Below are 12,401 nucleotides of genomic sequence, written 5' to 3'. Positions count from 1 at the left end.
TGTATAACTGTGAAAAAAGGAGGGGGAGGGAGGGGAAGAACACACCGGACAAAAAACCTCCCAGTCCTCTGGTCACCATAATAGCGACAGACAGACACTCATCTAAAGCAAGAGAAGAGCACTGGAACAAGGCTTGGCAACAGCACAAGACCTTTCCCCCGCCCCCCTCCTGCTCCGTAGACACCGCAGCGTAGCAGAGGAAAGATAAGACAAACTAACAGCGCATGTAACAACTGTTACATATGTGACAACTGTGCCCCAGCCCGGCTTCAGCCAGCGGAGAAACAGAAGGCCTGATCCAGATAAAGAAATGGAAAGAACAGAAAGCTAACTCTGAGCTTTAACATGGGCCCGGAGAGGCAACTAAAGAGGTCTAAAGGACTCGGGAGTAGGAACTTCATCCACTTACTCTTTCTTTGTAATGAATAGCATAGTAATAAACAGCAATAAAAAGGATAAAGGACTATTTACCCTTGCTTCACCTCCAGGACAGTATGCTTATTTCTAAAAACAGAAGATTTGATTAGAATTTGGTCATATTAATGAACCATATCTGCCAACTGTTTGTCGTTCAGGCAGGACAATATCCTGATACCCTATAGATATGGACCTGTGATAGAGCAGTAACACAGTGCAACTCTTGGGCATGCTGTCATATCCCAACACTCTCCCTCCAAGCACTATACTGGCAGAAGAAGGGAATTCCTGTGTTGCCCCCATCCAAAAGCCCCTGCTCCCAAATCAGACGAATGGTCAAAAAGCTCAGTGTAACAGTGATGGGCAGATCCCTGGGGCAGGAGAGATCCAGTTCAGATTTCAGATGCATAAAACCTACCCATAAAGTTAGAAACCACCCAGTGCAGGAACCATAACCAGTGAATTATGGCACATCAGTAGAAGTTATCGGGCATTTTTCAAGAGGAAGACTTGTTTTAATCCTCTTTAATTAAAAGCCAAATGAAACTGAAAGTCATCCCTTTATTACAGTTAAAACTATTTGATTTCAAATGAAACAATAAAAGAAAGACAAGGCTGGTTCTTTTCACTTACCAATATACACATCTACTGTATTTATTCAAACAAGTATAACCCAAATATATGCAATATTTCCATCTGTTAATAACATACCTTATTTCCTTTCTGCTCCATTCAAGGAGCAGATATTAATGGTATTTTTTTAAAAGAGAAGTCACATGAACACTCAGCACATATTCACTTTAAGCTAGCATTTCCTAGAGCTGAAACATGTCCCTTTTACCAAGGACAGGAAAATGGAAGTGGTGTTCAAAGCTCTAAATTATTATCAGTAGTCTCAGCTTCCATTTATCAAGTTCATGTAGCTCTTAGGGTCAAGAAGAAACTCTTGAAAACACTGACAGAAGTAAGTGATTAAAAGTTGCTTGTTTGAAATACTCAGTTTTGTGAGCATTACCATTGTATCAGAACCAATGCACTTCAGAGCATTACTTGCAATGGCTTTGCCTTCACTATAAAAGGCATATTTATAAAAAAAGATTAAGTGCTATTACTGTACCATTACAATTCATGTTCTGTAGTTCCTAAACACAGAGGCTGAAGAATTATTTCTTTTGTTCAAAGTAAGTTTTTCTAGCATTAGAAAATGCCATTACATTTCACCAATGAAAACTCTTCTAGTCACAAATCCATGCTTTTATAACTAACTCTTAATACAACTTAGCACTTCTGTGAGTGACACGTGGAGATCACCCACCAAAAGTAATTTATATCACTCTGTTGGTCAAAACTCCACCTTCTACCAACTACTAGAGTGCAGAGCTGCAAGTTGGTTTCAGAAAATCATCAACGAGACCAAGAAAAAAAAAGCTATTAAAAAACCAAATAAGTACATTTTATAAATCAGAGGTTATCTTGGTTTGTCTTCAGTTAAATAATGCTAAATCATTTTCCCAGTAAATATTTTCAGTTTTTATACTCTCATGTGTCCCCAACACTGGTAATTGTGCCTGCTTACCAGCCAGTTAGTTATATTTCTTCAAGTCCTGTTACAGCTGAAAACACAGAGGACTTGCTGTTTGTGTCCATAAACATTTAATTCCTTTTGCTTTTAAAAGTAAAAGTAGGTTATCACCTGATGCTTGTATGATGTCTCGTTATGGAATTCACTCTAGGGCAAATTCTCTATCATAGGAAGTACCTTTCCTTTTTCACAACTGCATGTAATTCTTTCCTACCTACAAGCATGCTCTTTGAATCACACCCAAAGCTGAAGTTACACACACAGCTCTTCACTAAAATGGGAGCAACTAGGTTATGTACACAGGATCTGCTAGTTTGGAACATAAATTAACATCCCACCAAGTTTTAAATGTTTCCTCATCTTTAGGGCCAGACTTTCTTCTGTTACCCTTCAATTGTTTAACTCGTGGTCTTATTAAGAAACCACAAACTACAGAGACTACATTACTCAGACAGAGAAGCATTCTAGTGGTTTCAACACACTAGCAAGAACTCTAAAGAAATCAAGGTGGTTTCAAAACGACCTACAACCAAACTGCAAGTGGTTGCATATCCAGCAGATATATGGCAAGCAGATTAAAGCCAGACAGCTGAAACTATTCTGTCCCTGCTTCTGTACCTCTCACCCTCAAGGACAGCATATGATCATCCACAAATGAACCACCACCTAAACCAACATATTTTTCAGCCTGGCACACTGGCCATGGCCCCATCCACTTCAGTATTACAACAATACTGTTCTTTTGTATGCCAGTGTTCTACAGCTGGCATGGAACAGGTCTGGCTTTAGGAGCTGGCTCAGAAATCTTTTTAAATCTTTTAAAATGCACATGAGAGAAAGAAAGAATGTCCCACTGTTTTCTGAAAAAATAAATGAACACAATTTTAACTAAAATCTGATTATTTCCCTACAACTACTCTGAACTGACAAAAACACTTTTAACTTTTACTGCTTTTAGAGAACGAAAAGTTTGATCATTTCCAGTTGTAGGAATCTGTTGACTCACCATAATTTCAACCCCATTACATTTAAGAACATGTTTCATTAAAAATGCCTATTCAGTAATTTTCACACTTCATTCTGCAGCTTTCTGTATGAGCTGTAAAACTTTCAATTACTTGGTCGAACCTAGATGGTAAAAATCTTAATTCTGAAGAGCCATCCAAAGACCACAGCTGACAAAGATCACAAAGTATTGCAGAAAGAAATGAGAGTAATTTTAGCTTTTCAACTTAGGGCTGTTCCCATGTCTAAACTGTCTAATTTCAAGTGGCACGCCCAGAAACTTGCACGGTTTTTTATATACCTTTCCATGCTGCCACCTTCATAAAATTAAAGAGAATTACCGGCATAAAATGCAGTAATTAGAGCCATGGAAATAGTCCACCATCAGAACACACAGGATTTGTTCACTCCAATAGTACTTCTTTACAGCTCCAAGATGTAGAAGGACACAAGAATGAGTTTACTGTTACCCTCTTTAGCAAGACTTGTTAGAAGTTCCTACCTCTGTGATGCACATGTATTTGATTAAAGATACTTCACCGCCTATCAATAAAGATACAGTGTCTTCTGCTTAAACATTAAAGAAGTTACGCCTCTATGTTGAACAAGAGAAAGGCAGGGGAGTTACTGATTGGTTGAACCAGACCCCTTCAGGTCACCTTTGCTCCTCCTTCCTCTCAGGTCTCACCAAAACCTGAGAGCATCCACTGTTACTACAGACGGGGAGAGCACCTCTGCACTGGGAGCCAGGGCTTGAACTCTCAAAGGACTATAAGGAGGCTCAAAAGAATTCACCAGTTCTGGAGTCAGTTATAACCAGCACTTTCTCTAATCTTAATACTTCCAACCAATCCGCGAAAGGCAGTAAAACACCCCCTCTTAGGTCTGCTAGAGCTACAACTTCTGGAAGATGATGAAGTTGAATGCCAAGATGGAAGAGCAAGCACACAGCTCCTGCTCCCTGTCTCTGAAATTTGGGAACTTCAGGTGTTGCCCTTTCACACAGCTAGAAAAGAAAATGGGATCAACACAGAGCCCCTCTGCTAGCCCGCAAAGGCTTTGCTCTAGGAACAAGACGCAACACCTGCAACTCTGGCGGGACAGACAGACCACATCTCGCTGTGGAGGACAGCGACTTCAAGACAGCCCTGATGATCCACCCGCTCTTCCCAGGGCGGGAGGCTCCTTCCCACCTGCTTGCTCACAGACTGACCTCTTCCCTACGGCTCCCAGCACCCCGAGGAGACCCCCCCCCATGGATAAAAGCTCCCCTCCTGTAACACCAATTCCAAACCCAGGCTTTCTCCTCCTACCCCGGAGCCCTCCACCGAGCGGCGGCTCTACAGCGCTTCCCTTTCCACGCCAGCCCTCAGCTTCTTCTCTCCTTTCAAAGCTAACCCGCGCTCTTTCCACACACGCAAGGGACGCAAAGAGAAATAATAATAAAACACGAGCAGCAAACCCCACGAACAACAAAACGCAGCCCCACAACTTACCACCCAAGTCAGCCCGCCGCTGCCGCCGCCGCCTCCTCCTCCTCCTCCAGACTTTGCCATTTTCTGCCCGTCTCTCCTCAGCCGAGGCGAGGGCGCTCGGAGGCGGCCGGGAGAGCCGGCACCGACACCGCGCCTGGGGCCGCTCCGCGCCCGCCCTTCGCGCCTCTCCCGCCCTCACCGGCGCCCCGGCACCGAGGAAGGGCGGCCGAGGGGCCCGCACAAAGCGCCCCTTCCGCCGGGGGGGAGGCAGCGAGAGGGCGGGCGGGCCCGGCCGGGCCTGCGGTTCTCGCTAGTTTAAAGGGACGACGGGCCGGTCCCTTCGCCTTGCGGCGGCAGCGGCGGCAACAACAGCCACCGCTATCGCCGCCGTAGCGCTGCTGCCTCCCGCCCTCCTCCTCACCCCCGGGCCGTCCCCCCCCGCAGCCACAAAGGGCCGGGAAACAGATTAATACTAAAAAAAAATCCCCCCCCCCCTCCCTCCTCCCTCGTCCCCTCCCTCCCTCGTTCACTCCCTCCCTCCCTTCCCGCCCCGCGCGCGCGCGTTCCCGCGCAGACCCCCCCTCCCCGTGCCCCCCGCACACACGCACACCCGGAGCTGGCCCGGCCCCCTCCTTCTTCCTCTCCTCTTTCCACCCTGCGTCCCGGTGCCCGGTGTCGCTCCCCCGCCGTCGCCTCCTCCCTGTCCCCTCCCCGCACAGCCCCCAAACCGCTGCAGCCGCCGGGGCGCCGCGCAAAGACAATAAATAACCGCGCCGGCCCCGTTCCGCGTCCGCGCCGCGGCCGCTTCTCCCCACGCAGCCAGCCCGGGCCTCTTCTCCCCCCGCGCCTTGTGCCCGCCAATCACGGGCAGGCGCGCCAATCGCGCGCTGGAGGCGGGAAGGCAGCGCGCGGCGCCGGCCAATCGGAGAAGCCAGAAGGAGAGGGCGCGTGTGACGTCACTGTGGGTGGCAACAAGCCGCAAACGGCCCGCACGGGGGCGCTGCGGCGCGCGCGAGGGGCGGCGCGAGGGGAGGTGGAGCGGTTGGATCGGGATCGGGGCGAAGCAGCGCCCACTTGCCGGGCCAGCTACGGGCTGCCTCAGCCCACCTCAGATGGTGGGAAAGCAGAGGCCTCGCTTCCACGTGACCACACAGGGAAATTGGTGGGGAGACTGGAAGAGCACGGCTGTCCCGTTTTCCTGGTGTTCCAGGTGGATGATGCTGCGATGCGCGGGCGGAGAAGAGGTGATGCGAGAGGTGGGACAGGTGTTCGGGGGTGCGGCGGGCAGCTGCCCCCTCTCCGCCAGTCCCGTAACCGATCGCTGCCATCGCCACCTCTGCGACCTGCGGCGGTAGCAGCAGGGTGGCAGTCCCGGTGCTCCAGGCAGGAGGGTTTACAGCCCACTGCCCTCTTCTGGGCCCTGGGGAGCGCCCGAGGAGTTAACTCGGACAGCTCACAGATCTTTTAACCTACACTTGAGCATCACCATGCAGGGCCACAGAGCACAGCACCCCGTTCTGTACACAGCACACAACCCTGTTCTAAAATATCTGCCCTTTTGAAAAAAATGCTGTGGTGTAACTTAGCATCTGTGTCCTAGGCCTAAATGATATGTACAAAACCCAAAATTCATGTCATTTTAGGTACGAGCATGAAAAATATGTACAGTTTTAGATACTTTCCAAAAGTGTGTATATATATATATGACCATAAATATTATAATCAGATTTTTTAATTAGCTTAGAAAAATGCTTCACCACATGCAGCTTCTCAATTAGTAATTTTCATTCTGCTGTGTGAAATGCAAAGGACCTACCTAGTCCAGCCTGTTCCACTCCTTGAATTATTATGAATGTAAAGTCTCAAAAGGAGGGATTAGTAGGAGCACTGCATCTAAGCTAGTAAACAAATTGGTATCCAAAGAGAATCATTTGAAAGGAGCAATAATTTAAAGATTTTTCCTTTTGTAAAATGCTTTTGCTAAGGAGTAAAGGGATTGGAAAGGGAACAGCCACTTTTGAGGAGTCAGTTGTAATGTTCAATTATGCCTCAAGGGAAGGATCAGAAGAATTTCTAGTAAATATTGCTTATTTAGCATAATTTTACTCTGCCAGTTTCTAAGGAACCTATTAAACTAAGTGCTGCACAGGGATTATGGAAAATAATGGCATCTGCCTAGAAGGGACAGTAAGTTATCTGTTCCAGCCTAGTTTTATTGCAGCTGCATGTACCTCTGAGCTGCAGGCTGTGTTTTCTTCTACTTTGGGCAAGATAAAGAGCAGTTCATGCAGAACCAGAAGGTAACACTTGCAGGGGTATGCCGAGTACTTCAGAATTTTGGGCTTGCTGATTAGAACCATGTTGATTTTTCTTTTTTTTTTCAAACTCTCAAATTTATATGTAGGACCCGTTAAAATGAATCATGTACAGTGAACTGCTGCAATGAATATTGTGAGAATCAGAGAAAACAGAAGGAGTGCATCTGTTCAAAGCTTTTTGCACTGGTAGAGGACCATTACTGTATTCAGACAGTAAGTCTGAAACAGAGCAAGTCCCAAACATTAGTGTACCACGTTCTCATTAGCTCCAGCTGTTTAGTAAATAGGCTGTTCTTAGTGTGGGAAGTGTGCCTTTTGTAACATGAGCCAAGTAGAAGATAGCCATCTCAATTGAAGGCAGCCAATTCCATATATATTAGAGAGAGACAGAGGGAGTTTCTTCTTGGCAGTTACTGATCTTTGAACGTGCATGGTCAGACATGTTCAGTCTGTGTCATGCTGGAGCAGATTTATGAGGAAATGCTGACATTCCCCCAAGCATTTTCTTTAGTCTTTGAAATTACTTTTTCCAAGTTGGTTTTTATCTAATTTTCATCCTATACTACACTAGCTGCACAGCATGTTACTGGCTTATTGTTGATGCTGGTTTTATCCTTAATACTTATATGTGTATGCTGAGTGGTTCCATTCCTAGTCATGTAGGATTGTGGGACAAAGTTCTCACGAGATTACAAGCAGCTGCTTCTGTGGACTGCAGAGGTGATGCAGTGAAATGGGATTGCTCATCACATTTTAAGTGATCCCTCTTAAAACAGAAGTAGATTTGAGCGTGAATCAAATTCAAGTGCCATAACATTTTGATAGGAGTGGAAATACTTTACTGGATGCAACATGCCCAAATTACACACTACCAGTTTATGTCAAATACTTCACACTTACTGTGTGACATTTTAAACTAATAATCCCCTTGAGATAGTACACGCAAAGTCCTGTTTCAATTCATTGGAGATTTACTTGTCCTCATAGTTGGAGACCATAACATAAATAGAAGTACCCTACAGACCTTCAAAATAATAATCTACTTAAACCAGTTTCACTACTGCTTTTAGTAAGCAAAATATTTATTGTAATACTACTTTGTGTTCAATCATTTTAGCAGTAAGACAGCTGTATGTGTGATCTCTTAGTATTTCTGTACTTGGTATGCACAAACTTCCCATCTTTTCTAAGTTATTTGCTGCTTCTAGTTTACTTGCTATCTAATAAAACCTTTTCTTTCCCTGTAGCTTTTCTGGACTCAGCCTAAAACATGACTATTTGTGAAACTATGTGCATTTATCTACTCTGTGAACATACTCGGATATAACCACTTATTTAAATGACCGATCACAGCTCTCACTTTTCCGTAAACTACAAAGGAAAAAGCGTAATCTTGTGCTAAAATATTTATGAAGCTAAGTTGATGCCCATTACATTATACATTCCACATTGTATGTAGTTCTAATAAGGTATAAACAAACATTGCATATTTTAATATTAAATATTTACACTTGCAATAAAGTAATTTCCATATTCTACTGCATTTTTAAATTTCATTATAATTAATTAACATAATTTTGAAATAATTGATCAAATTATTGAGTAGGGTTGTGGCAGTACAATATGAGAGTGACCAACATACCTGTACTCCATTGCTTGTGAATGAGTTTCAGGCCATGGTTCCAAAGTATTGAAGAAAAGTCTATCCATGGCTGGATCACCTAACGATATAAATTTAGCCAGGTCATGTGTACTTACACAGTTGTATCTCAAACACCTTTGTTGAATTAGCAAGAGGCCACACTAGTGTTTTTCTGTGGGTGTGCACTCTCAATGCACTGCCTGACACTCTCAGCTGAACCGTGCCCTGGACTTACATACCTCATGTATCCATGGCACGTTTGTCAGTAGCTATTCCTGGGGCCAGACTGTTCCAGAACCAGTCTCTTGAAAAACACCAGGTCATTTCCATCTTAATCCTCCAGGAACAACATACCACTTTGTGACAGTTTGACAGAGGGTTTGGACAGCTTAAACCCTGTTTACCCTCCAATTCCTCCACAGTGACTAACCTGTTAAGTGCTGTGCTGTTGCCAGAGGTGTGGAAAACCCAAGTGGGGCAAGCTGTGAATGCTACTTCCAGGTTGTTGCTGGGGAAGAGGTCCAGCAGAGTCCTCACAGTTAGCTACAGGGACCCCTGGGCTCTGTCATGGACTGCCCATCTCATGGCTGGGACTGCTGCACTGACCCATCTGACTTCTTCCTGGATCACACCATCTCCCTGCTGCAGAAGAGGCAGGTTGTGTTAGAGACCATCACACTGACTTGCTTGGCCCCTAGCCTGAACTGCTCGGTCTCATACAGAACAGGGAAGTTGTGTCACTCGTAAAGTTTAAATATTTATCTGTGACGAGAAGTGCTTTAGTATCCAAGCCCACCCAGTCTCCTTACTGTCAGCTCAGTCTTAAACTGCGACACATTTTCACTGAACAGCATAAACAAAGTTATTGCTAAGGCAGATCCTGGTCATAGAAATTAAAAATATTTGTACTGAAATTCCTTGTATAGGAGAAAGCTCCTTTGTGCAGTGACCATATACAGCAAGAGAAGTTGCATGCAGAGATGAAGCAGAGGAGGCTGAGCTGGCCATACTGGGAGGAATTCTCAACATTAATAGAATTAGTATCCATGCTATTAACATCTGAGTCTTTTAGAAGAGTTTGTGGCAGTTGGAAAAGCTGCAAACACCTGAAGGGACAAAGACAATGGAAAAAAACACAGAATGGAGAAAGTGATGTATTTTGAGGTCTGTGCTGAACATACATGAGATAGCAGTGGCCATCTCAGCAGTTATACTGAGCTGAGAGGCAGATTGCTGTGATTTGGTGGCTGGGAATCACCAACTGCATTATAGCATTGTTAATCAGCGTGGAGAATGCAAACAGCCAGCAAGGTTTGGGCATGCCATGCCATTCAGAAAGGCACTCCCCTGAGCTCAGGGGGATGAATATTGCAAAGCATGCTAGGTTTTCCTAGAGTAGCTTTTCTGATGTTAGCCACGTATCTCTTTCTTACTGTCCTTCTACTCCAGCCCCTCTGAAAAGGAGCTCTCTCTTTCCAAAGAATTTGGAATTTCTTTTTGACTAAAACATGAAGTTTTGTTCCTAGTAGTTCACCCAAGACTGTTTGGGCAAGAAAATGTGAGCAACAATTCATTTTTACCCAGGAAGACTCTCCTTGTTCATTGAAGGTCCCTACTACCAGTGTGTTTCTGCAGTCTTCCAGACAGAAATCCTTGATAGATTCCGAGTATCAAGACTGCTTCCTAATACCAAAAGGTCATGTCTACTCATTCCTGGAATGACAGGAAGGTGAAGGAGTTGTTTCTATACAAGGCATGTGTGGGTATGTTGAATCTGTGGGGAAAAGTGATGACTGATGTAGACAGCAGAGAAACCACTATTCTGCAAAATGTCTGAAGAGATGGTACTTTGCTCTCTTGAGCTAAAATTCAATCACCTCAGACACATTATGTTTTGATTTATGATTAGTAGTTATGAGGAGGAAATAGAAAGGCCAAGCTTTTCTGCACAGCTTCACTGTACCACCAGTTTTGACTGGAATCAATGATGACTAGGTCAGGATGTGCATTTGCATTCCCGTTCTCAGAAGGGAATTGTGTGGTTCTTGTGGTAACCCAAGAAGAGAAAAGTCTCAGGAAAGACCCAAGAGAGGCAGATGGCTCAACCTCCACCGAGGCAGAGCATGAAGTGTGCCCAATACACCCACATAGTTTATGCTGAGGTCAAAGGCAAAAAGAGAAGGAGGCCACAAGTTTTGGAATACTTGAACAAATTAATATCTGAGGCAAAGAGCAACAAAAGAGTTGGGTGAATGATCTGTGAACATCCGTCTGAAAGAGGGATAGGGTAGGCACACATGAGGACATGAGCTAAAAATACACCTGAGCACAGAAAGTGGGGAAGACAAGAAGAAGTAACTAACAAAAAGAAAAGTCTGGAATAACTATGAAGGGTCTAGTCAGGCATGGAATAGCAGAACCACAGACAGTCAGAGTTTGCAGTTACCTATCCAACAAATTAATGAAGAAACCCTTAGAGCAAATTTATACTGGCAGCTTGAGTTTATACTGCCTTAGTGCTTTGAATTACTAGACCAGGATGTTTTTGATTTGGTACTAGATGGCCTAAAATTTGAATTACTCTTTTATAGCCCACAGCACAGGGAATATGCTTAGCGTGTTCTTCTGACAATTACAAGGCAGTTTAGAAAAGGAAGTTTACACAGAAATACTGTTTTGTGAATATTCTTTTCTAGCTGACTGAAGTTGTTATTCTTTCCAGTAACCTGTTTACTAATAATTCTCTTTGCTTAAATACATTGTTTCAGCTTACTTATGTCAGCAGACTACTCTAAGGCTTTTGAGAATTAATTTTTCAAAAGTCTTTGAGAAAGTAATTACAAAAATAAGATGTATACTTGAACTAAAAAAAAATAAAGGGTATAGCTAAACAGGTGAAATGTACACAAGACTCAGCCACACACTTAACCATAAGCATTATCTGAATTTACAACTCCCTAAAAATTACTTGTTATAGGTCAGCTATTCAACAGTTTCTCAGGTGGCCTCATTTGTAACAAAGCTTGGCAGCAGCAGGTCCTATTTATTTCAATAGGAGTTATGTAATTCAACAGCTTGGGTGATTGGGCAAGCAGCATTTTAAAATGGTCACTGCTAGCTGCTTCATGCACTTTTCTATTTTCCTTAGGTATTATTATTAAGTAAAGATGATGAGAAATTAATAAAAAATCTTTTGTTATCCCTTTGTTTTAGTTGATATTTCTGGGTCTGAATGTTTCTCTCGCAGATACCATGCAGCTGTCCTCCATTATTTGTTTCAATAGTGGTGTTTCTGCTTAGCATTTTAGTCTTGCTGTATTTATTAGGAGAATGGGTAAATAAAGTACCAAATGCAACACATTAAACATCATTTTATGTTTAGGTTATGGTCTCCTGTTCTATTTTTACCCCACTAACACTGCTTATATTCTCTTTCCATTACATACCTTACACATTGCTCCAATCAGCTCTGCAGATTCTTCATGATCCTTAGTGCACTCCTGTTTTTCTTAGAGAAATATAAGAACACATTACCTCAGTTTTCAGCTGAAGCAAAATCACCCAGATCAGTGGCTCTTATATGCCTCTTGCTCACTGTGTAGCCACTGCTGGTAGAGGCAGCAGAAGTTGCAGTAGCAACAGCTTTCAGTACTGGCCAGGACAATATGTTTGACTGCTTAGGCATCATTGAGCCAGCACTTTGCTATGCCAGACTTTTATTAGAGTCTGGGAATCTCAGTTTAGGTCTTCAGTCCAGCATGGTTTCCAAAAGCATCTTCCCATTTCTAAGCACCTCAGAAAGCTGCATCCTGACCATAGCGTATCTTTCTTTGATTTAAGATTCTTGGCTGTCACCTGTGAGGAAGAAAAACAGTCTTTTGAATGACTTTGAATACATGTGCTTTAATAATTTGTGAATTCACTTTAATGTTGTAGAAAAAAGTTTTTCATCTACAGGATGT

General features: G+C 43.7%; 1 protein-coding gene across 2 annotated transcripts in view; it reads right to left on the bottom strand.

The window, feature by feature from the left end:
- TOP2B (DNA topoisomerase II beta) overlaps positions 1–4,910 on the bottom strand; it is a 60,578-nt gene extending 55,668 nt beyond the window's left edge. For both annotated transcript variants that reach the window (XM_042043045.1, XM_042043046.1), the window contains exon 1: positions 4,501–4,910. In XM_042043045.1, coding sequence (XP_041898979.1) covers positions 4,501–4,560 — 60 coding nt within the window. In that variant the 5' untranslated portion in view covers positions 4,561–4,910. The remainder of the gene's footprint in view (positions 1–4,500) is intronic.
- Positions 4,911–12,401: the final 7,491 nt, after the last annotated feature.

The sequence above is a fragment of the Corvus kubaryi genome, unplaced genomic scaffold (assembly GCF_017639235.1).
Source record: "Corvus kubaryi isolate FWS band 111438036 unplaced genomic scaffold, C.kubaryi_AGA036_p1.0 37398, whole genome shotgun sequence".
Taxonomy (NCBI): Eukaryota; Metazoa; Chordata; class Aves; order Passeriformes; family Corvidae; genus Corvus; species Corvus kubaryi.
The sequence above is the reverse complement of the archived record's forward strand: the minus strand, read 5'-3'. Positions and strand labels throughout refer to the sequence as shown.